The sequence below is a fragment of the Ranitomeya imitator genome, chromosome 3, assembly GCF_032444005.1.
Source record: "Ranitomeya imitator isolate aRanImi1 chromosome 3, aRanImi1.pri, whole genome shotgun sequence".
In the NCBI taxonomy this organism is placed as follows: Eukaryota; Metazoa; Chordata; class Amphibia; order Anura; family Dendrobatidae; genus Ranitomeya; species Ranitomeya imitator.
Window position 1 is genome coordinate 337,684,847 of NC_091284.1, and position 24,755 is coordinate 337,709,601.

At 43.8% G+C, this 24,755-nt stretch overlaps 1 protein-coding gene across 1 annotated transcript in view; it reads left to right on the top strand.

The window, feature by feature from the left end:
- LIN28A (lin-28 homolog A) overlaps positions 1 to 24,755 on the top strand; it is a 141,820-nt gene that overhangs the window by 60,945 nt on the left and 56,120 nt on the right. Inside the window, exon 2 of the mRNA XM_069759806.1 lies at positions 9,372 to 9,550. Coding sequence (XP_069615907.1) covers positions 9,372 to 9,550 — 179 coding nt within the window. The remainder of the gene's footprint in view (positions 1 to 9,371; positions 9,551 to 24,755) is intronic.

Genomic DNA, 24,755 nt, shown 5'->3' on the forward strand with positions numbered 1-24,755 from the left:
TCTCACAAGTGGAAAGGGGCCCTAATGGTACCATCACACAGTGGCATTTTGATCGCTACGACGGCACGATCCGTGACGCTCCAGCATCATAACAATATCGCTCCAGCGTCGTAGACTGCTGTCACACTTTGCAATGTACGACGCTGGAGCGATAGTTTCATGACGTATGTGCAATGTAGAAGCCGTTGGTTACTATGCGCACATCGTATACAATATCGTGCACACCTTTGTTACACCATGCGATCATGCCGCCACAGCGGGACACTAGACGACGAAAGAAAGTTTCAAACGATCTGCTACGACGTACGATTCTCAGCGGGGTCCCTGATCGCAGGAGCGTGTCAGACACAGCGAGATCGCTGTAACGTCACGGATATATCGCTGGAACGTCACAAATCGTGCCGTCGTAGCGATCAAAATGCCACTGTGTGATGGTACCCTAAGTCGTATGGTAAATCTTAAACACCTGAATTAATGAGTTTTGATAAAACACAGTGGACCTACACCAGCAGATGACATGGCTTCCAAAACCACTGATTGTGGATACTTCACACTAGACCTTGGAAATCAAGGTCCCAAAGTCTGGAGGAAGAGTGGAGAGGCACACAATTCAAGCTCTTTTAGGTTTAGTGTTAAGTTTCCACAATCAGGGATGTTTTGGGAGCCATATCATCTGCTGGTGTAGGTCCACTGTGTTTTATCAAGACCAAAGTCAGCGCAGCCGTCTACCAGGAAATTTTAGAGCACTTCATGCTTCCCTCTGCCGACAAGCTTTTTGGAGGTGGAAATTTAATTCTCCATCAGGACTTGGCACCTGTCAACACTGGCAGAAGTACCAATTTCTGGTTTTAAAACAACAGTATCACTGTGCTTGATTTGCCAGCAAACTCGCTTGACCTTAATCCCATAGAGAATCTATGGGGTATTGTCAAGAGGAAAATGAGAAACACCAGACCCAACAATGCAGATGAGCTGAAGGCTGCTATCAAAGCAACCTGGGCTTCCATAACACCACAGCAGTGCCACAGGCTGATCGCTTCCATGCCATGCCACATTGATGCAGTAATTAATGCATATGTAGCCCCGACCAAGTATTGAGTGCATTTACTGAACATACATTTCAGTAGGCCAACATTTCAGATTTTAAAATAATTTTTTCAAGCTGGTGTTATAAAGTATTCTAGTTTACTGAGATAACTACTTTTGGGCTTTCATTGGCTGTAAGCCATAATCATTAACATTAACAGAAATAAACACTTGAAACAGATCACTCTGTTTGTAATGACTATATATAATATATGAGTTTCACTTTTTGTATTGAAGAACTGAAATAAATTAACTTTTTGATGATATTATAATTTTGTGAGGTGCACCTGTAGTTAAATATTTTTCATCCACTAGATTAGGCCTCATTCAGACCATCATTTTTCCCACATGTTTTTCATGGATAGCACATGTACTCATGGAGACATGCTGACATTGTCTGCAAAAAAAAATGTATCTCCAAAAAAAATCATGGAGACCTGTCCATTTTTGATCTCAGTCATGGTTCAAAATTACCAATATGAATATGGGTAGATGAAAATCATGGAAGCACACAGATGGCATCAGTGTGCAACCTTGTTGCTGTCCATGATTAACAGTCGAAGAAGCTTGGTCACTTATTTATTTTATTTACAAGAAAATCAAAGATGAAATGCTGATGGTAAAACTAAAGGGTATGTAAACATATCAAATAATCATATAAAAAGTGTAAACGTATCAAAAGTGGAAACATATCAAAACACTGACGAAAATCGTGTAAAAACCACCGGTATTTGGATTATTATTTTTTTTGCGTTCCAGAAAAATCACTAATGTCTCAATGATGCCCTAGACCTTATTCAGATGTGCATGATTTTCGCCAAATGTAATAGCTATTTTGTATCTGATTTTCATCAGTGTTTGTACCATCAGTTTCATCAGTGATTTTTACTGGTGAAGAATAAATTAATTGCAATTTTTTTTATACATTGTGATTAACATTGCAGACAGCATACGAATTGTGCACTGATGCCATCTGTGTGATGTCTGTGACTTTAATGCACTCATAGACTTGTATGGGTGATTTTGATCCGTACTTGCGCTTTCCGCAAAAAAACCTGGACACGTGAACAGCAACATACACTATGAATGTGTTCGATCTGTGAGAACATGGATACAACACGTTCTTGACTGTTTTGTAAGTAACTTGGAGAGGTTGTCTGAGAGTTTAATGGAAAAAAATAAAGAGGGGCAGCAAATATTTCACCTCCAGAATAACAAAATCTAAGCTAGTATATCCAGCTTTTCAATAACCTGCTCATTCTGCTCATTTACCCCTCCTCACATGTAAAGCGCCATGGAATAAATGGCGCTATAATAATAAATAATAATAATTCTGAGTGGATTGTTCCGCTGGCATTTGTATACTGATGCCGGTACGATGGCATTTCACCAATAACACAACAAATTTTATGCTGCCGTCATGTGCCACTATAGTAAATGAATCTTGGCAGCCCGTAGACAAAGACAGGGTGTGGAATCACAACAGATTTTTTTTTTTTAACGTTTTAGAAAACTGCATTGGCCTTTTTTTCCCCACACACCTGTAATTGGGAACGCTAGCTAAACTGACTGTGTAGAAAGTGCTACTTATTTCATGTACATGGAAATGTACTGTAGTGCTACAGTATGTTAGAATTCTGTCGGTATATACTTGAGGTTCTTTTGCACAACTCTAAGAACAAGTTGACAATTGCCTAAGGCTACTTTCACACTAGCGTCGTACGACGCACGTCGCAATGTGTTGTTTTGCAGAAAAAAACGCATCCTGCAAAGTTGTCTGCAGGATGCGTTTTTTCTCCATAGGCTTGTATTAGCGACGCATTGCCACACGTCGCAACCGTCATGCGACGGTTGCGTCGTGTTGTGGCAGACCGTCGGCACCAAAAAACGTTGCATATAACGTTTTTTGGTGCGTTGTGTCTGCCATTTCCGACGGCACATGCATAGCTGGAACTCTGCCCCCTCCTTCCCGGACCTTACAATGGGGCTGCGGATACGTTGTAAAACTGCATCTGCTGCCCCGTTGTGCTGCGCTAGCACAGCATGCGTCAGTACGTCGCCACGACGCATTGCGTCGTGCATCGTACGACGCTAGTGTGAAAGTAGCCTTACATCACGTCTACACCTGAACTACTAAGGCTGTGTTCCCCCAATAAATATTTGGAGTAACTTGCATTTTTTTTTTCTCAAAAACAAGCAGTGTAAAAAAAAACTCATCATCTGAACATATCCTTACTCTGTACTGAGACAAGATTGTATTAGAATCTCTACACGTTTAACTTGTACTTATTGCCAAAGTATTTTTCTCTAAAGGTAACGTCACACTCAGCGATGCTGCAGCGATACAGACGAGCCGATCGCTGGAGCGTCGCTGTTTAGGTCGCTGTAGAGACGTCAAACACAGCAACTCCAGAATGATGCAGGAGCGATCCAGTGACGTAATGGCGACTCACTTATCGTTCTCGCTGGTTGTTAGCTCCATGTCAAACAGCCGGAGTGTACCGATCCGACACACATCTAGGAGCCCTATGCTCGTTGCTGGCGTCGTTGCTTTTGATGTCAAACATGACGATACACGTCGACCTGGCGACGAAATAAAGTTCTGGACTTCTAGCTCCGACCAGCGATGGCACAGCGGGATCCAGATCGCTGCTGCGTGTCAAACACAACGAGATCGCTATCCAGGACGCTGCAACGTCACGGATCATTGTCGTTCTCGTTGCAAAGTTGCTGAGTGTGACGGTACCTTAAATAGCAGCATGATTTAAGGGTGGTATTTTTCAGGGCACCTCCCGCACCATCACCCACAAAAGAGTGGAATGTTATATCTGTTTTACTTATGCGCGGCGTCTGAATTTACAGTGCATTTTGGCAGCTATTGGAAGCCAACAAGGACGGGTAAAAACTACACTAATGCACCATAAAATGCAAATGGAGAGCATGTTAAGCCAAAATAGTGCAATGGTAGAGTTGACACTGCAACTGATTGCTCTCTTGGTGGAACGTGGCCATAATGTTCTAGAAAGAAGTTGGGCCTTATATGTGTCAATATTACAATATTGGACTAACAAATCGCATAACCATTTAGCACTAAAAGCATTAGTTCTAGAAAGGATTAATCTTGCACTACAGGTTGATTACATCATACAGATACCCTTACAGCTAACTAGTAAAGATCCAAAGGGACCTCCTTTGCTTCCTCAGTAGGGCTCCATCAATTGTATAAGGCACACAGTAATTGTGTTGTCGAAACAGGCTATGGATCATCCGATGAATGAGCAAAATGCTTGTTCGTTGGGTTGAATGATCTTATAGTTTGTCCAAAAGATCATGGTTCGCAGCAGCACATCATTCTGTTCTGCAAAAAATAACAGCAGCCTATGAGCACTGAATGATATATTAGATTGTTCAATGTGCATCTAAAGCGCGGTGTTCATGTGTAAACAGGCTAAAATACAACTGCCTGCAGTGCTGGACCCAGGGACGGTGAGTAAGAGATCCATTTGATATTTTAGATCTTTGCAGCCCTATGGTGCAATAAAATTAAAAAGAACAACTCCTCTAACACTACCATTATCAGCTGGAATATTAGGGTATGTTTCCACGATCAGTATCAGTAGCGCTTTGGACGCAGCACATGTCCGCTCCGTCCAAAGGACATTTGTACACGCGGTGATTCCGCATGTGTTCATTGAACCATGCAAAATCACTGCATCCTATACATAGAGCGGTGCAATTTATCTTGCAGAGACGGAGCGTCTCCGCAAGATAGACATGCTGAAGTCTAGAAAGATGTGCCGCATGTCCATTTGCGCAGGGTTGCTCGAGGCATCCCTGCACGCATAGTGGAGATGGGATTTCATAAAATTTGATGTTTCTGCAGCGTTTACTGACCATGGAAACATACCCTTAGGAAGATATAACAGGAAAATACCACCACTTGATTATCCATATGTATGAATATGTATATAAAGATTGTGAATTACCTTGTGTGGCGGTACATCTCTTCAAGCATTATCTAAAATTTTACTCTTTGCTTGTGTAAGTTTCAGCTGTGCTGCTCTCTCTCAGTATTACCCTTTTATCTTTCATCATATATGGAAATGTCTTTGTTTTCAAATAAGCAAATGTGTATAACAGTTTACAGGCTAACACAATTGTCTATGGCAATTCAATGACAATTCTGTAAATGGTGTGGTCAAATTAATTTTACATTTTGTCTCTCACCCTATGCTATCAAGAGGTGTACATGTACACTGCTAAAAAAAATAAAGGGAACACTTAAACACAACCTGTCTGGTTTTGAAGCAAAACGTGATTGTGAATCAATTTCGCCTGCTGTTTGTCACGATCAGCTGCGGCCGCCAATGCGGCCTAGCCCATAGACGCCCCCAAGCCGACCAACCTCAGAAGGCATGGGACGTGCGTCCCCCGGGGACGAAATACGGACCCTTTAAACCGCAGAGGGGGACCCGGGCCTACCTGAACTAGGGGAGGGCAGCGACCGGGGTTCTGTGGCAGCTGAGCATGTGGACAAGAAAAGAGACACGTAGGACATGATTACACCGATACTTTAGGTATAGAGAAAGTAAAGTCACACAGTACATAAACAAAACATGATGATGTCAGGCTCCCGATTCCACACCTCAGAAGGGTACCACCGAGTGGACCCCATGGCACCAACGGATCACCGAGGCACAGATAGGCAGGACATCAGGACCCAGGCAGGACATCAGGGTATGTGAGGACATCAGGGTGCAGGCAAGACATCAGGACATCTGGACACAGGCAGGGCCTCAGGATACACGAGGACATCAGGGCGCAGGCAAGACATCAGGATACAGATAGGACATCAGGACTCAGGAAAGACCTCAGGACACAGGCAGGGCATCAGGACATCAGGGAACAGACAGGATATCAGGACATCAGGGTCCATGAGGTCATCAAGACACAGGCAGGACATGACAGTACAGACAGGACATCAGGACCCAGGGTCACTGGCAGACATCAGACAGGAGTCGTTCGGTTTCGGACATCCAACACGACCTACAGGCACCACCAGAGTCATCAGGCTCCAAGCTCCAGACAGCGGTCATCAGGTTCCAGGCTGCGGTCGTCAGGCTCTGGGCATTGGACCTAGGAAGGAACTCAAGCGTGATGGTGCAAACACCGCCGTACTGGACATGAGCCAGGCAGGGTTAACACCGCATGGTAGTCAGAGCACACATTAGTAGATACTCAGCAGAAACACCAGTTTCAAGAGACTCAAAGTCACTGGGAATGAGGCTCCACATGCAGAGAGATTCCAGGAACATAATCACAGCAGACACAGTTCAGACAGGTTCAGGTACAGGACAGGTACAGGATCAAGGATTCAGGCCTGGATATACCGCCTCCAGGACAGGCGCTAGAACAGGACAAAACAGGAATCAAGGCAAGGACTTTGGTACCAAAACATAGACAGGAGAGGTGCAGGAACACAAACACACATAGCAAAGTTCAAGAGCTTTGTGAGTGTAGCTCAGGCCCCGCCCCTAGGACAGGGGAGCTTTATATATGAGCTGCCCCCCAGCAATTGGCTGGGGACAGCATTTGAAGTACACACCCTAACCCTGATAAAAGCAGGGGAGGTGTGGCCGCGCACGCCCTAAGAACACACAGAAACCATTACAGCACCAACAGTGCAGGTTCTGAGGCTCAGGGCACCTGGCTGAGACTGCATGCACTGAGCCACGTGGAAAGTCATGCACCAGCCGCAAATGACCTCACAACCCGCGGACAGCTTCACAGCAGCAACCGGGGACCGCACATGAGGAAGGTATGCAGCAAGGCAAATACCTAAATGCCCATGTACGACTGCGCAGCAGAGCAGGGAACTGAGAAGGCTCCATTAACCCTGCTGTTCTGTTGGTCAAAAATGACCGACTTTGAACTTCAATATTCTTTAAAATATTCAAGATGCGGCTCTGAAACCCGTGGCCGACCGACCCATCCTCATTTAAGTCAATCAACCACAAGTTTCAGAACCGCATCTTGAACACCCCAAAAAATACCAAAGTTCAAAATAGGTCTCCCCAGACCGAACAGAACAGCAGGGTTAAGGTAACAGCTAACAGTATCCTAGCTCAGATTAAGAGGAAAAGAGTAAAGGGTTAAAGCAAACATATGCATTGTCATGTCAAAAACCAGAAACAGACAAAATGGCATGACACTGTTGTGCAAATGGAGCAGACATCATGTAGAAATTATAGGCAATTAGCAAGACAACCCCTATAAAAGATTGGTTCTGCAGGTGGTGACCACAGACCATTTCACTGTTCTCATCCCTTTTGGCCGTTGTTTTGGTCACTTTTTTTGCATTTTGTCGTTGGTCTTACCCATAGAGGTACAGTACCATGAGGTGATGTATACTGTACAACCCATAGAAGTTGCTCAGGTAGTGCAGCTCATCCAGGATGGCACATTAATGCAAGCTGTACAAGATGGGTGGCTGTGTCTGTCAGCACAGTGGTCAAAGCATAGAGCAGATACCAGGAGACAGGACAGTAAACCAGGAGATGTTGAGGGGACTGTAGGAGAGCAACAACCCAGCAGCAGGATTACTACCACCTCCTCTGTGCAAGGAGAAACCAGAGGAGCAGTGGCAGAGCCCTCCAGCAGGCTGCTAGCATCCATGTGTCTGCTGAAACTGTAAGAAACCAACTTTATGAGGGTGGTATGAGGGCTCTATGTCCAAGTGGGTGTTGTGCTTACAGCCCAACACCATGCAAGTCGACTGCCAGAGAACACAAAGATTGGCAGTTTTGATTTTGGTGCTCAGTGCTCTTCAATGATGAGAGCAGGTTCATATGTGATAGAGTCTGGAGACACCATGGATAACGTTTTGCTGGATATTGCATCCATCAATGACTGGTTTGGCAGTGGGTCAGTAATGGTGTGGGGAGGCATTTCTTTGGAGGGTCCCATAGCTCTGCATGTGCTAGCCAGAGGTACCCGAACTGTCATTAGGTACTGGGATGAGATACTTAGACCTATTGTGAGACCATATGAAGATGCAATGGGCTCTGGGTTCCTTCTGATTCACAACAATGCTAGGCCTCATGGCTGAAGTGCCTGTTCCTGCACAATGAAAGCACTTATGCTATGGATTGGCCTGCCTGTTTCCCATACCTGAATCCAATCATCCACATCTGGGACATCATGTCTCATTCCATTCACCCATGCTATGTTGCACCACAGACTGTCCAGGAGTTGACTGATGCTTTAATCCAGGTCTGGGAGGACATCCCTCAGAAGTACATCTGCCGCCTGAACAGGATGATGCCAGGTGTTGTAGGGTGGTCATACAGGCTCGTGGAGGCCACACACACTGAGCATAATATCCTTATCTTGAGGCATTTCCACTGAAGTTGGATCAGCCTGTAATTTGATTTTGAGTATCATTCCAAATCCAGATCTTCATTGGATATTAATTTTGATTTACATTGATCATTTTTATATTGTTCTCAACGCATTCCACTATGTAAAGAATAAAGATTTGCAACTGGAATATTTCATTCAGTGATATCTAGGATGTGGGATTTTAGTGTTCCCCTTTTTTTTTGAGCAGTGTATGTATATATTAGATCCATTATCTATATCTCTAGAAAAGGTGGGAGCACATCCAAAATAGTGAAAAAGTAAGAATCATTTATCCACCAACACCACCTACGTTTCTCTAGCTCCAAAGAGAGAGCTGAAAGGTAGCTGGTATTGGTGAATAAAGGATCCTTACTTTTTCCCTATTTTGGATGTGCTGCCTGATTTATTTTTTTTGTTTTGTTTGATTGTAGATTTTTATATCTTTGATATGAAGTTTTGCCAGTTTCCTTGGGGACCCATTTTGGCATTGCTGCAGTTTTTCCGGCGTTTATATATAATATGGACCACTATGGTAACTATTGTGTTTTCAATGGTGAGATGGTATTAACCATTGCAAGAAACCTCTGTGGGCAGCTTATTTATCCTGCTCAAATTCATCATGTCTGATAACACTTTTTTTTTCGATAACCTTTTGGAAAACCCCCATACACATATTTATTTATCCTGCTCAAATTCATCATGTCTGATAACACTTTTTTTTCGATAACCTTTTGGAAAAACCCCATACACATACAATTCTTTGCTATTGCAGCCAAAATCATCAGCTGCTGCTGCCTTGATGGTGTATAGAACCCTTAAATGTAATTTAATACGTGGTTTTTAAAAAAAAATTATTAATTAACTACTTGTTTACCCATTTATAGGTGAGCTTACCAAGTCTGTTCTTGATGCCTCTGATCCTCTGCAGCTAGGGGAATTCACTGTTCTTCAAGGTTCTGGAGTATGCAAGTGGTTCAATGTTAGAATGGGCTTTGGCTTCCTCACATTGACCAAGAAGGAAGGTGTCGATCTGGAAACTCCTATAGATGTCTTTGTGCATCAGGTAAGAACTCTATTTTTGCAAGTAGTAAAATGAAATTTCACACACAAATATATATATATATATCTATAATATAACGCTGGGAGCGTCACTCTGTCCGAAGCCTCTATAGACTGCGCAAGCGCAAGCGCCGGCGCAGTCTGGGCCTCACAGAGCGACGCTCCCGGGAGATCGCGGTATGCGTAAGCACTGAACGCATACCGCGATCTCCACCGGAGAGTCAGGGACCGCCAGGAGGGAGGGTAAGTATACTCACCTTTCCCGGTTCCAGCGCTGCTTGCGGCTCCGTCTCCCGGCTCCTCTGCTCCCGGCTCCGGAGGGCGCGGACTGCGCAGGCGCCGATTCCTGCTGCCGGAATCGGCGCCTGCGCAGTCCGCGCTTTCCGGCGCCATTTTCTTGAAGACACACTCCGGCTCCACTGCAGGTGTGTCTTCAAGAAAATGGCGCCGGAAAGCGCGGACTGCGCAGGCGCCGATTCCTGCTGCCGGAATCGGCGCCTGCGCAGTCCCCGCTTTCCGGCGCCATTTTCTTGAAGACATACCTGCAGTGGATATATATATATATATATAGCATTCAGTGCTATTAAAATAAAAATGATTATAAACATAAAAATAAAGCATTGGCATATTGTTTTTGTATTTAGCACCATTTCTTTCTACTGTAAGGGTATGTTTCCACAGTCAGTATTGGCAGCGCTTTGGACGCTGCCGGCTTTAGTACGCGCGGTGATTCCGCATGTGTTCATTGAACCATACGGAATCACCTCATCCTATACATTGTATGGGTGACTTTACCTTGCGGAGATGGAGCGTATCTGCAAGATAGGCATGCTGCGGTCCGGAAAGACGCGCCGCATGTCCGTTTACGCAGGAAAGCCTGAGGCGTCCCTGCACGCATAGTGGAGACGGGATTTCATGAAATGCCATCCACTATGCTGTAACATCCGGCTGCTGTGGGTTGGACGCTGCAGCTGTTCGCAGCGTCCAACCCGCAGTGTTTACTGACCGTGGAAACATACCCTAAAGGATGTGAGGTTTGACTTTTTTGTCCTTTTGCATCATCTGTACAGTGTCTGTATGTATTTACAACGTTTGTCTAGTCATTTAGTATTTCTGTCCCACTCAAAATCAAAAATATATTGTTGGATCACATAAACGACTGCAAAGGTTTTGTAACTCGGCTATAATGTAAGGTCTAGCCACAAACGCCTACAAGAGGCTGGAATAGACAAGCTGTAATTGGTCTGTCAGTTTGAAAATAAGATATGCGAGTAAGTCTTATGTGCTGGACTTGATCCTGAGGACCAGTGTAGAGTTTGAACATGAGAATGTAGATAGCATATGTGTGGAAATTATATATAATGGCTTGCAAGTCTGGAAATATCTTACATTTTATAATAAAAAAAATACATACCATTTGAATTATGTATATGGTAAGGAAATTGTACAAAATCTTTATTGTAATACCCAATGTACACTGATGTTACATTCTTGCATATAGGAAAATCAATCTGTCATCGGCCTCTTCATGCGCTATTATCTCTCTGGAGATGAGACCTCCTGCGGTGTCCAGAATGAACATGTCAGGATGAGCCTTGAGTGGTGGATTCTTTGTAACCTTTGATTGACCTATGCATTCTCAAGAGATTATGGAAGTGTACGGATGGGATACTGAGCATATCTCTTTTTTTATTGTCCTGAATGTGCAATTTCCTTATTGCAACCACTAATATTCCCAACATCAAAAGCTCTGCTGGTTTTGTTCTGGCTGCAGTCACCTCCCATCACAGAGCACCATATTTCCTATTCCAATATCTCCTATGTAAGCAGGATGTGGATTAAGATAAGTCATCCAGAAACCGGAAGATAAGTTCCACATTGAATTGTGTTCACCAGATCCACAGATAGGATGCACTGGGTACATGGCTTTCTGTTCCAAAATGCCCACAGATAAACAGGTTCATTTAAAAATGATAGAATTCCAGTTTTATTTCTTCCCTTTTTAATACAACTGCTAATCACAAAATTGGTAGTTATATATTGGCTTTCATAGTGGTAAGCAGGATATGATTTATAATAGAAGTAAATAAAAAAAATATATCAATTGAATTTCCATTCCTCAGATATTTTGTAAATATGTTGTGACCTTGCCCTGATGGTGACCCAAATAAATGTAAATTTTCATTGACTAACAAAGTGGTAACCTATCTAATATATAATTGCCTAGAATACTACTTCCTGCAATTTGTGCCAACTTCCTGTCCGGAGCTAATGTGCGGAGCTAATGTCCGGAGCTAATGTCCGGAGATAAGTGACGTCAACAGTGTCCAGTGTCTGATTGGTTGCCGCCTGCTGCGAGCGACCAATCAGAAACGTGCCGTACTGTGACACACTCCGCCCGCCATTTTGGTGTGATTTTTGAATTTTTACCTCACAGCAAGTTTCTACTGCGTGGAGGCGGGCCCAGTGACGTTGCTCTTCAAGCTCCTGCCGAATTTCGTCAAAAAAATGATAATACCATTTACCAAAACTATATATATTTAGTTGTGAAGTGGTTCAGTGACATTTTCACACCAATTTTGAACTTTTGTTTGGTGTTTTCTCCATATACTGCCTATTATTTTTGTTCTTTCTTACTATTATTTATTAATTGTATTATTCTTACATTTGAATAAATAAAGTATATATGGATTCTAGACTCCCGATTCTTTAGAATCGGGCTGCCATCTAGTACATATATAATCTTCTATGGTCCACTTCCGTCTGTTTGTCTGTCTGTCTGTTTGTTTCTCTGTCACGGATATCGTGCGTCGCTGATTGGTCGCGGCCAGCTGGGCGTGACCAATCAGCGACAGGTACAGTCCTGCTGCGAATTGGCCCCTCCCTACCCCCCTCCAGTCAGTGCCCCCTCCCTACTCCCCTCCAGTCAGCGCCCACATAGCGTTTTAGCAGTCCTTTAAACGGACTGCGTTACACCGCGGCATAACGCGATCCGTTAACACTGCCATTACCCCTGTAAGTGTGACCAACTTTTTACTATTGGTGCTGCCTATGCAGCATCAATAGTAAAAACATATAATGTTAAAAATAATAATAATAAAAAAAAAAATCATTATATTCTCACCCTCCGGCATCCGCGACAGCCTTTCCCGCTCCTCACGATGCTCCGGTCCCAAGAATGCATTACGGCAATGACTCCAGATGACATAGCAGTCTCGCGAGACTGCTACATCATCACGTGTTATTGCCGCAAGGCATTACTGGTAACGGAGCGTCGCTAAAGGCCTGGGCTGGATCCGGGGGCCGCCTGAAGGTGAGTATATAACTATTTTTTATTTTAATTCTTTTTTTAACAGGGATATGGTGCCCACATTGCTATATACTACGTGGGGTGTGTTTATATACTAAGTGGACTGTGTTAAATAATGCGTGGGCTGTGTTATATAATACATGGGCTGTGTTATATAATGCGTGGACTGTGTTATATACTGCGTCGCCTGTGTTATATACTGCATGGCCTGTGTTATAAACTACGTCGCTGTGCTATATACTATGTGGGCTGTGCTATATACTACGTGGCTGTGCAATATAATACGTGGCTGTGCAATATACTACATGGGCTGTGATATACTGTGTGGGCGGTGCTATATACTACGTGGGCTGTGTTACATACGGCGTGGGCTGTGTTATATACTGCGTGGGCTGTGCTATATACTGCGTGGGCTATGCTATATACTACGTGGGCTGTGTTATATACTACGTGGCTGTGCTATATACTACATGGCTGTGCTATATACTACGTGGCTGTGCTATATACTACGTGGCTGTGCTATATACTACGTGGCTGTGCTATATACTATGTGGCTGTGCAATATACTACGTGGGCTGTTATATACTGCTTGGGCTGTGCTATATACTACATGGCTGTGCTATATACTACGTGGGCTGTGTTATATACTGTGTGGGCTGTGCTATATACTATGTGGCTGTGCTATATACTACATGGGTGTGCAATATACTGTGAGGCTGTGCAATATACTACATGGGCTGTGCAATATACTATGTGGCTGTGCTATATACTACGTGGCTGTGCTATATACTACGTGGTTGTGCTATATACTACGTGGCTGTGCTATATACTATGTGGGCTGTGCTATATACTGCGTGGGCTGTTATATACTGCGTGGGCTGTGTTATATACTGCGTGGGCTGTGCTATATACTACGTGGCTGTGCTATATACTACGTGGGCTGTGTTATATACTGCGTGGGCTGTGCTATATACTACGTGGCTGTGCAATATACTGTGTGGCTGTGCAATATACTACATGGGCTGTGCAATATACTATGTGGCTGTGCAATATACTACATGGGCTGTGCTATATACTACGTGGCTGTGCTATATACTACGTGGCTGTGCTATATACTACGTGGGCTGTATTATAATATGCTACGTAGGCTGTGAGACTCTTTCGCTAGGGGGCCCTCAAAAACCTGGAGCCGGACCTGGCTTCACTGATTGGTCGCTCCCGTCCGGCCACAAACAATCAGCGACAGACGCAGTCCGGCCGCGAATTGGCACAGGATTTGAACCACGCTTCGCTAAGTGGTCACGCCCGGCCGGCCGAATCCTGTATATTCATTGCATTATTCTGAAATCTTCATAAATAAACTACATACATATTCTAAAATACCCGATGTGTTAGAATCGGGCCACCATCTAGTTTAATAATATCTAGCATACATGTTAACTAAGCAGCTACAAGTTACTGATTTGTAAAGTAGTTTAATGAAGCACCATCCTCTATGTACCAAGTTTAGCAAAAAGTTGGAACAGTAGAATTTCCCTGAAGCAACCCATAAAGTTCTCAGTAATGACAAAATAGAAAACAAAGGAGTTTAACTTAGTACCCTAAATAGATACTTGAAATCATGTAACCTATAGATAAACCTTTTTCTTGAAGTTTTAAATAAAATCTATCTGTTAAGTTGAACATCGATGGGAATTAACTCGCCTCTCTACGAATCTGAACAAAGCTTTTATTCTGTCACTCAGTCTAAGGGGTTAAATGTTATGTACTGATATTTCCAGTTGTAAGAATATTTTTTCAAATATGACTGTTTCACTTTTCTATTCTCCCTTGTAGGCTATTTGCACACGTTCCGGATTTTTCACGTTTTTGAGCGTTTTTTTGGCAGTTTTCCGCAGCAAAAACGCTTAAATGCATAGATTAACCCCTTTACCCCCAAGGGTGGTTTGCACGTCAATGACCAGGCCAATTTTTACAATTCTGACCACTGTCCCTTTATGAGGTTATAACTCCGAAACGCTTCAACGGATCCTGGTGATTCTGACATTGTTTTCTCGTGACATATTGTACTTCATGATAGTGGTAAAATTTCTTTGATAGTACCTGCGTTTATTTGTGAAAAAAAACGGAAATTTGGCGAAAATTTTGAAAATTTCGCAATTTTCAAACTTTGAATTTTTATGCAATTAAATCACAGAGATATGTCACACAAAATACTTAATAAGTAACATTTCCCACATGTCTCCTTTACATCAGCATAATTTTGGAACCAAATTTTTTTTTTGTTAGGGAGTTATAAGGGTTAAAAGTTGACCAGCAATTTCTCATTTTTACAACACCATTTTTTTTTAGGGACCACGTCTCATTTGAAGTCATTTTGAGGGGTCTATATGATAGAAAATTCCCAAGTGTGACACCATTCTAAAAACTGCACCCCTCAAGGTGCTCAAAACCACATTCAAGAAGTTTATTAACCCTTCAGGTGTTTAATAGGAATTTTTGGAATGTTTAAATAAAAATGAACATTTAACTTTTTTACACAAAAAATTTACTTCAACTCCAATTTGTTTTATTTTACCAAGGGTAACAGGAGAAAATGGACCCCAAAAGTTGTAGTCCAATTTGTCCTGAGTACGCTGATACCCCATATGTGGCAGTAAACCACTGTTTGGGCGCATGGGAGAGCTCGGAAGGGAAGGAGCGCCGTTTGACTTTTCAAAGCAAAATTGACAGGAATTGAGATGGGACGCCTGTTATGTTTGCTAATGACAGGTGTTATGAAGGCAATCCAGAAACACAGTGTGCTTAGCGATCAGAGCGCACACAGTGATCTGACAAATACCCAAAAATACAAGAACGAGCTCTGAGACGTGGAAACTCTGTAGACTGCACACCTGATCCTATCCTAAACACAACTAAAAGCGGCTGTGGATTGCGCCTAACAACTACCTAGGCAACTCGGCACAGCCTAAGAAACTAGCTAGCCTGAAGATAGAAAAATAGGCCTGACTTGCCCCAGAGAAATTCCCCAAAGGAAAAGGCAGCCCCCCACATATAATGACTGTGAGTAAGATGAAAAGACAAAACGTAGGGATGAAATAGATTCAGCAAAGTGGGGCCCGATATTCTAGGACAGAGCGAGGACAGTAAAGCGAACTTTGCAGTCTACAAAAAACCCTAAAGCAAAACCACGCAAAGGGGGCAAAAAAAACCCACCGTGCCGAACTAACGGCACGGCGGTACACCCTTTGCGTCTCAGAGCTTCCAGCAAAACAAAAGACAAGCTGGACAGAAAAAAAGCAACAAAAAAGCAAAAAGCACTTAGCTATACAGAGCAGCAGGTCACAGGAACAATCAGGAGAAGCTCAGATCCAACACTGAAACATTGACAAGGAGCAAGGATAGCAGCATCAGGCGGAGTTAAGTAATGAAGCAGTTAACGAGCTCACCAGAACACCTGAGGGAGGAAGCTCAGAAGCTGCAGTACCACTTGTGACCACAGGAGTGAATTCAGCCACAGAATTCACAACAGTACCCCCCCCTTGAGGAGGGGTCACCGAACCCTCACCAGAGCCCCCAGGCCGACCAGGATGAGCCGCATGAAAGGCACGAGCAAGATCGGAAGCATGAACATCAGAGGCAAAAACCCAGGAATTATCTTCCTGAGCATAACCCTTCCATTTAACCAGATACTGGAGTTTCCGTCTAGAAACACGAGAATCCAAAATCTTCTCCACAATATACTCCAATTCCCCCTCCACCAAAACCGGGGCAGGAGGCTCAACAGATGGAACCATAGGTGCCACGTATCTCCGCAACAACGACCTATGGAATACATTATGTATGGAAAAGGAGTCTGGGAGGGTCAAACGAAAAGACACAGGATTGAGAACCTCAGAAATCCTATACGGACCAATAAAACGAGGTTTAAATTTAGGAGAGGAAACCTTCATAGGAATATGACGAGAAGATAACCAAACCAGATCCCCAACACGAAGTCGGGGACCCACACGGCGTCTGCGATTAGCGAAAAGTTGAGCTTTCTCCTGGGACAAGATCAAATTGTCCACTACCTGAGTCCAGATCCGCTGCAACCTATCCACCACAGAATCCACACCAGGACAGTCCGAAGACTCAACCTGTCCTGAAGAGAAACGAGGATGGAACCCAGAATTGCAAAAAAATGGAGAAACCAAGGTAGCCGAGCTGGCCCGATTATTAAGGGCGAACTCAGCCAACGGCAAAAAGGACACCCAATCATCCTGGTCTGCAGAAACAAAACATCTCAGATATGTTTCCAAGGTCTGATTGGTTCGTTCGGTCTGGCCATTAGTCTGAGGATGGAAAGCCGAGGAAAAGGATAGGTCAATGCCCATCCTACCACAAAAGGCTCGCCAAAACCTTGAAACAAACTGGGAACCTCTGTCAGAAACAATATTCTCAGGAATGCCATGCAACCGAACCACATGCTGAAAGAACAAAGGTACCAAATCAGAGGAGGAAGGCAATTTAGCCAAGGGCACCAGATGGACCATTTTAGAAAAGCGATCACAGACCACCCAAATGACTGACATCTTTTGAGAAACGGGAAGGTCAGAAATGAAATCCATCGAAATATGTGTCCAAGGCCTCTTTGGGACCGGCAAGGGCAAAAGCAACCCACTGGCACGAGAACAGCAGGGCTTAGCCCTAGCACAAATCCCACAGGACTGCACAAAAGTACGTACATCCCGTGACAGAGATGGCCACCAGAAGGATCTAGCCACTAACTCTCTGGTACCAAAGATTCCAGGATGACCAGCCAACACCGAACAATGAAGTTCAGAGATAAGTTTATTAGTCCACCTATCAGGGACGAACAGTTTCTCTGCTGGACAACGATCAGGTTTATTCGCCTGAAATTTTTGCAGCACCCGCCGCAAATCAGGGGAGATGGCAGACACAATGACTCCTTCCTTGAGGATACCCGCTGGCTCAGATAAACCCGGAGAGTCGGCCACAAAACTCCTAGACAGAGCATCTGCCTTCACATTTTTAGAGCCCGGAAGGTACGAAATCACAAAGTCGAAGCGGGCAAAAAATAACGACCAACGGGCCTGTCTAGGATTCAAGCGCTTGGCAAACTCGAGATAAGTCAAGTTCTTATGATCAGTCAATACCACCACGCGATGCTTAGCTCCTTCAAGCCAATGACGCCACTCCTCGAATGCCCACTTCATGGCCAGCAACTCTCGATTGCCCACATCATAATTACGCTCAGCGGGTGAAAACTTCCTGGAAAAGAAAGCACATGGTTTCATCACTGAGCAATCAGAACCTCTCTGTGACAAAACCGCCCCTGCTCCAATCTCAGAAGCATCAACCTCGACCTGGAACGGAAGAGAAACATCTGGCTGACACAACACAGGGGCAGAACAAAAACGACGCTTCAACTCCTGAAAAGCTTCCACAGCAGCAGATGACCAATTAACCAAATCAGCACCCTTCTTGGTCAAATCAGTCAATGGTTTGGCAATGCTAGAAAAATTACAGATGAAGCGACGATAAAAATTAGCAAAGCCCAGGAACTTTTGCAGACTTTTCAGAGATGTCGGCTGAATCCAATCCTGGATGGCTTGGACCTTAACTGGATCCATCTCGATAGTAGAAGGGGTAAAGATGAACCCCAAAAATGAAACTTTCTGCACACCGAAGAGACACTTTGATCCCTTCACAAACAAAGAGTTAGCACGCAGGACCTGAAAAACCATTCTGACCTGCTTCACATGAGACTCCCAATCATCTGAGAAGATCAAAATGTCATCCAAGTAAACAATCAGGAATTTATCCAGATACTCACGGAAGATGTCGTGCATAAAAGACTGAAACACAGATGGAGCATTGGCAAGTCCGAACGGCATCACTAGATACTCAAAATGACCCTCGGGCGTATTGAATGCAGTTTTCCATTCATCTCCTTGCCTGATTCTCACCAGATTATACGCACCACGAAGATCTATCTTAGTGAACCAACTAGCCCCCTTAATCCGAGCAAACAAGTCAGATAACAATGGCAAGGGATACTGAAATTTAACAGTGATCTTATTAAGAAGGCGGTAATCAATACACGGTCTCAGCGAACCATCCTTCTTGGCTACAAAGAAGAACCCTGCTCCCAGTGGTGATGACGATGGGCGAATATGTCCCTTCTCCAGGGATTCCTTCACATAACTGCGCATAGCGGCGTGTTCGGGCACGGATAAATTAAATAATCGACCTTTAGGGAATTTACTACCAGGAATCAAATTGATAGCACAATCACAATCCCTATGCGGAGGTAGAGCATCGGACTTGGGCTCTTCAAATACATCCTGATAATCAGACAAGAACTCTGGGACCTCAGAAGGGGTGGATGACGAAATCGACAAAAATGGAACATCACCATGTACCCCCTGACAACCCCAGCTGGATACCGACATGGAATTCCAATCCAATACTGGATTATGGGTTTGTAGCCATGGCAACCCCAACACGACCACATCATGCAGATTATGCAACACCAGAAAGCGAATAACTTCCCGATGTGCAGGAGCCATGCACATGGTCAGCTGGGCCCAGTATTGAGCTTTATTCTTGGCCAAAGGTGTAGCATCAATTCCTCTCAATGGAATAGGACACCGCAAAGGCTCCAAGAAAAACCCACAACGTTTAGCATAATCCAAATCCATCAGATTCAGGGCAGCGCCCGAATCCACAAACGCCATGACAGAAAACGACGACAAAGAGCATATCAAGGTAATGGACAGAAGGAATTTGGACTGTACAGTACCAATGACGGCAGACTTAGCGGACCGCTTAGTGCGCTTAGGACAATCAGAAATAGCATGAGTGGAATCACCACAGTAGAAACACAGACCATTCAGACGTCTGTATTCCTGCCGTTCAACTCTAGTCATAGTCCTATCGCACTGCATAGGCTCAGGTTTAACCTCAGGCAGTACCGCCAAATGGTGCACAGATTTACGCTCGCGCAAGCGTCGACCGATCTGAATGGCCAAAGACAAAGACTCATTCAAACCAGCAGGCATAGGAAATCCCACCATGACATCCTTAAGAGCCTCAGAGAGACCCTTTCTGAACAAAGCTGCCAGCGCAGATTCATTCCACTGAGTGAGTACTGACCATTTCCTAAATTTCTGACAATATACTTCTATATCATCCTGACCCTGGCACAAAGCCAGCAAATTTTTCTCAGCCTGATCCACTGAATTAGGCTCATCGTACAGCAATCCGAGCGCCAGGAAAAACGCATCGACACTACTCAATGCAGGGTCTCCTGGCGCAAGAGAAAATGCCCAGTCTTGAGGGTCGCCGCGCAAAAAAGAAATAATAATCAAAACCTGTTGAATAGGATTACCAGAACAATGAGGTTTCAAGGCCAGAAATAGCTTACAATTATTTTTGAAACTTAGAAACTTAGTTCTATCTCCAAAAAACAAATCAGGAATAGGAATTCTTGGTTCTAACATAGATTTCTGATCAATAGTATCTTGAATTTTTTGTACATTTATAACGAGATTATCCATTGAAGAGCACAGACCCTGAATATCCATGTCCACACCTGTGTCCAGAATCACCCAAATGTCTAGGGGGAAAAAAAAAAAGTGAACACAGAGCAGAGAAAAAAAAAAAAAAAAATGATGTCAGAACTTTTTCTTTCTCTCTATTGAGAATCATTAGTTTGGCTCCTTGTACTGTTATGTTTGCTAATGACAGGTCTTTAACATTGAAAACGCATGCGTTTTTTTGTGTACGCGTTTGGTCGCGTTTTTTGACGCATGCGTTTTTTTACTGCATGCGTTCATTTTCTGAAATGCTACTTGTAGTATTTTTAGAAGCGTTTTTTGGACCAAAAAAAACGCATGCGTTTTCATGCGTTTTTTTGGGGTCAAAAAATACATTGGAGTCAATGGGGACGCATGCGTTTTTTGGTGCATGCGTTTTTTGCGGTAAAAAACGCATGCGTTTTTTTATTAAAAACCCAGAAAACACACTGATATGCCACCCCCCAACATAAAGGTGATAAAGGGAACCTAACCCTACCCCTAACCCTACCCCTAACCCTAAACCTACCCCTAACCCTACCCCTAATCCCTTTATGGTTAGGGTTAGGGGTAGGGTTAGGGTTAGGGGTAGGGTTAGGGTTAGGATCCCTTAGGGTTAGGGTTAGGGGTAGGGTTAGGGTTAGGATCCCTTAGGGTTAGGGGTAGGGTTAGGGGTAGGATCCCTTTAGGGTTAGGGTTAGGGTTATGATCCCTACCCCTAACCCTAACCCTAACTGTTTCTGTTTATAGTGGGTTTTTTACTTTTTTTTGATGATTGGCAGCTGTCACACATTTCTCAGCATGCATTTAAAAAACGCAAACGCATGTAAAAACGCATGTAAACGCGTCAAAACGCCGCGTTTTTTTTACCACATGCAAAAACGCATGCGTCAAAAAAACGCAGCGTTTACACGCGTTTACATGCGTTTTTTCACCATGCGTTTTTTTGCGTTTTTTACCGCAAAAACGCACCCCAAAAAACGCCAATGTGAAACCAGCCTAAGCGATCAGAGCGCACACAGTGATCTGACAAATACCCAAAAATACAAGAACGAGCTCTGAGACGTGGAAACTCTGTAGACTGCACACCTGATCCTATCCTAAACACAACTAAAAGCGGCTGTGGATTGCGCCTAACAACTACCTAGGCAACTCGGCACAGCCTAAGAAACTAGCTAGCCTGAAGATAGAAAAATAGGCCTGACTTGCCCCAGAGAAATTCCCCAAAGGAAAAGGCAGCCCCCCACATATAATGACTGTGAGTAAGATGAAAAGACAAAACGTAGGGATGAAATAGATTCAGCAAAGTGGGGCCCGATATTCTGGGACAGAGCGAGGACAGTAAAGCGAACTTTGCAGTCTACAAAAAACCCTAAAGCAAAACCACGCAAAGGGGGGAAAAAAAACCCACCGTGCCGAACTAACGGCACGGCGGTACACCCTTTGCGTCTCAGAGCTTCCAGCAAAACAAAAGACAAGCTGGACAGAAAAAAAGCAACAAAAAAGCAAAAAGCACTTAGCTATACAGAGCAGCAGGTCACAGGAACAATCAGGAGAAGCTCAGATCCAACACTGAAACATTGACAAGGAGCAAGGATAGCAGCATCAGGCGGAGTTAAGTAATGAAGCAGTTAACGAGCTCACCAGAACACCTGAGGGAGGAAGCTCAGAAGCTGCAGTACCACTTGTGACCACAGCAGTGAATTCAACCACAGAATTCACAACAGACGCCATGTTGCGTTTGGAGAGCCCCTGATGTGCCTAAACATTGAAACCCCCCACAAATGACACCATTTTGGAAAGTAGACCCCCTAAGGAACTTATCTGGATGTGTGGTGAGCACTTTGACCCACCAAGTGCTTCACAGAAGTTTATAATGCAGAACCGTAAAAATAAAAAATCATATTTTTTCACAAAAATTATATTTTTGCCCCCAATTTTTTATTTTTCCAAGGGTAAGAGAAGAAATTGGACCTCAAAAGTTGTTGTCCAATTTGTCCTGAGTACGCTGATACCCCATATGTGGCAGTAAACCACTGTTTGGGCGCATGGGAGAGCTCGGAAGGGAAGGAGCGCCGTTTGACTTTTCAATGCAAAATTGACAGGAATTGAGATGGGACGCCATGTTGCGTTTGGAGAGCCACTGATGTGCCTAAACATTGAAACCCCCCACAAGTGACACCATTTTGGAAAGTAGACCCCCTAAGGAACTTATCTGGATGTGTGGTGAGCACTTTGACCCACCAAGGGCTTCACAGAAGTTTATAATGCAGAGCCATAAAAATAAAACAAAATTTTTTTCCCACAAAAATTATTTTTTAGCCCCCAGTTTTGTATTTTCCCTAGGGTAACAGGAGAAATTGGACCCCAAAAGTTGTTGTCCAATTTGTCCTGAGTACGCTGATACCCCATATGTGGGGGGGAACCACCGTTTGGGCGCATGGGAGGGCTCGGAAGGGAAGGAGCGCCATTTGGAATGCAGACTTAGATGGAATGGTCTGCAGGCGTCACATTGCGTTTGCAGAGCCCCTAATGTACCTAAACAGTAGAAACCCCCCACAAGTGACACCATTTTGGAAAGTAAACCCCCTAAGGAACTCATCTTGATGTGTTGTGAGAGCTTTGAACCCCCAAGTATTTCACTACAATTTATAACGCAGAGCCGTGCAAATAAAAAATATTTTTTTTTCCACAAAAATTATATTTTAGCCCCCAGTTTTGTATTTTTCCAAGGTTAGCAGGAGAAATTGGACCCTAAATGTTGTTGTCCAATTTGTCCTGAGTACGCTGATACCCGATATGTGGGGGGGGAACCACCGTTTGGGCGCATGGGAGGGCTCGGAAGGGAAGGAGCATCATTTGGAATGCAGACTTAGATGGAATGGTCTGCAGGCGTCACATTGCGTTTGCAGAGCCCCTAATGTACCTAAACAGTAGAAACCCCCCACAAGTGACCCCATATTGGAAACTAGACCCCTCAATGAACTTATCTAGATGTGTTGTGAGAACTTTGAACCCCCAAGTGTTTGACTACAGTCTATAACGCAGAGCCGTGAAAATAAAAAATCTTTTTGTTTTCCCACAAAAATTATTTTTTAGCCCCCAGTTTTGTATTTTCCCAAGGGTAACAGGAGAAATTGGTCCACAAAAGTTGTTGTCCAATTTGTCCTGAGTACGCTGATACCCCATATGTGAGGGTAAACCCCTGTTTGGGCACACAGGAGAGCTCGGAAGGGAAGGAGCACTGTTTTACTTTTTCAACGCAGAATTGGCTGGAATTGAGATCGGACGCCATGTCGTGTTTGGAGAGACCCTGATGTGCCGAAACAGTGGAAACCCCCCAATTATAACTGAAACCCTAATCTAAACACACCCCTAACCCTAATTCCAACGGTAACCCTAACCACACCTCTAACCCTGACACACCCCTAACCCTAATCCCAACCCTATTCCCAACTGTAAATGTAATCTAAACCCTAACCCTAACTTTAGCCCCAACCCTAACTGTAGCCCCAACCCTAGCCCTAACCCTAACCCTAGCCCTAACCCTAGCCCTAACCCTAGCCCTAATCCTAGCCCTAACCCTAACCCTAGCCCTAACCCTAACCCTAGCCCTAACCCTAACCCTAGCCCTAGCCCTAACCCTAGCCCTAATGGGAAAATGGAAATAAATACATTTTTTTTATTTTTCCCTAACTAAGGGGGTGATGAAGCGGGGTTTGATTTACTTTTATAGCGAGTTTTTTAGCGGATTTTTATGATTGGCAGCCGTCACACACTGAAAGACCCTTTTTATTGCAAAAAATATTTTTTGCAATACCACATTTTGAGAGCTATAATTTTTCCATATTTTGGTCCACAGAGTCATGTGAGATCTTGTTTTTTGTGGGACGAGTTGACGTTTTTATTGAAAACATTTTCGGGCACGTGACATTTTTTGATCGCTTTTTATTCCGATTTTTGTGAGGAAGAATGACCAAAAACCAGCTATTGATGAATTTCTAGTGGGGGAGGCGTTTATACCGTTCCGCGTTTGGTAAAATTGATAAATCAGTTTTATTCTTCGGGTCAGTACGATTACAGCGATACCTCATTTATATCATTTTTTTATGGTTTGGCGCTTTTATACGATAAAAACTATTTTACAGAAAAAATAATTATTTTTGTATCGCTTTATTCTCAGGACTATAACTTTTTTATTTTTTTGCTGATGATGCTGTATGGCAGTTCGTTTTTTGCGGGACAATATGACGCTTTCAGCGGTACCATGGTTATTTATATCTGTCCTTTTGATCGCGTGTTATTCCACTTTTTGT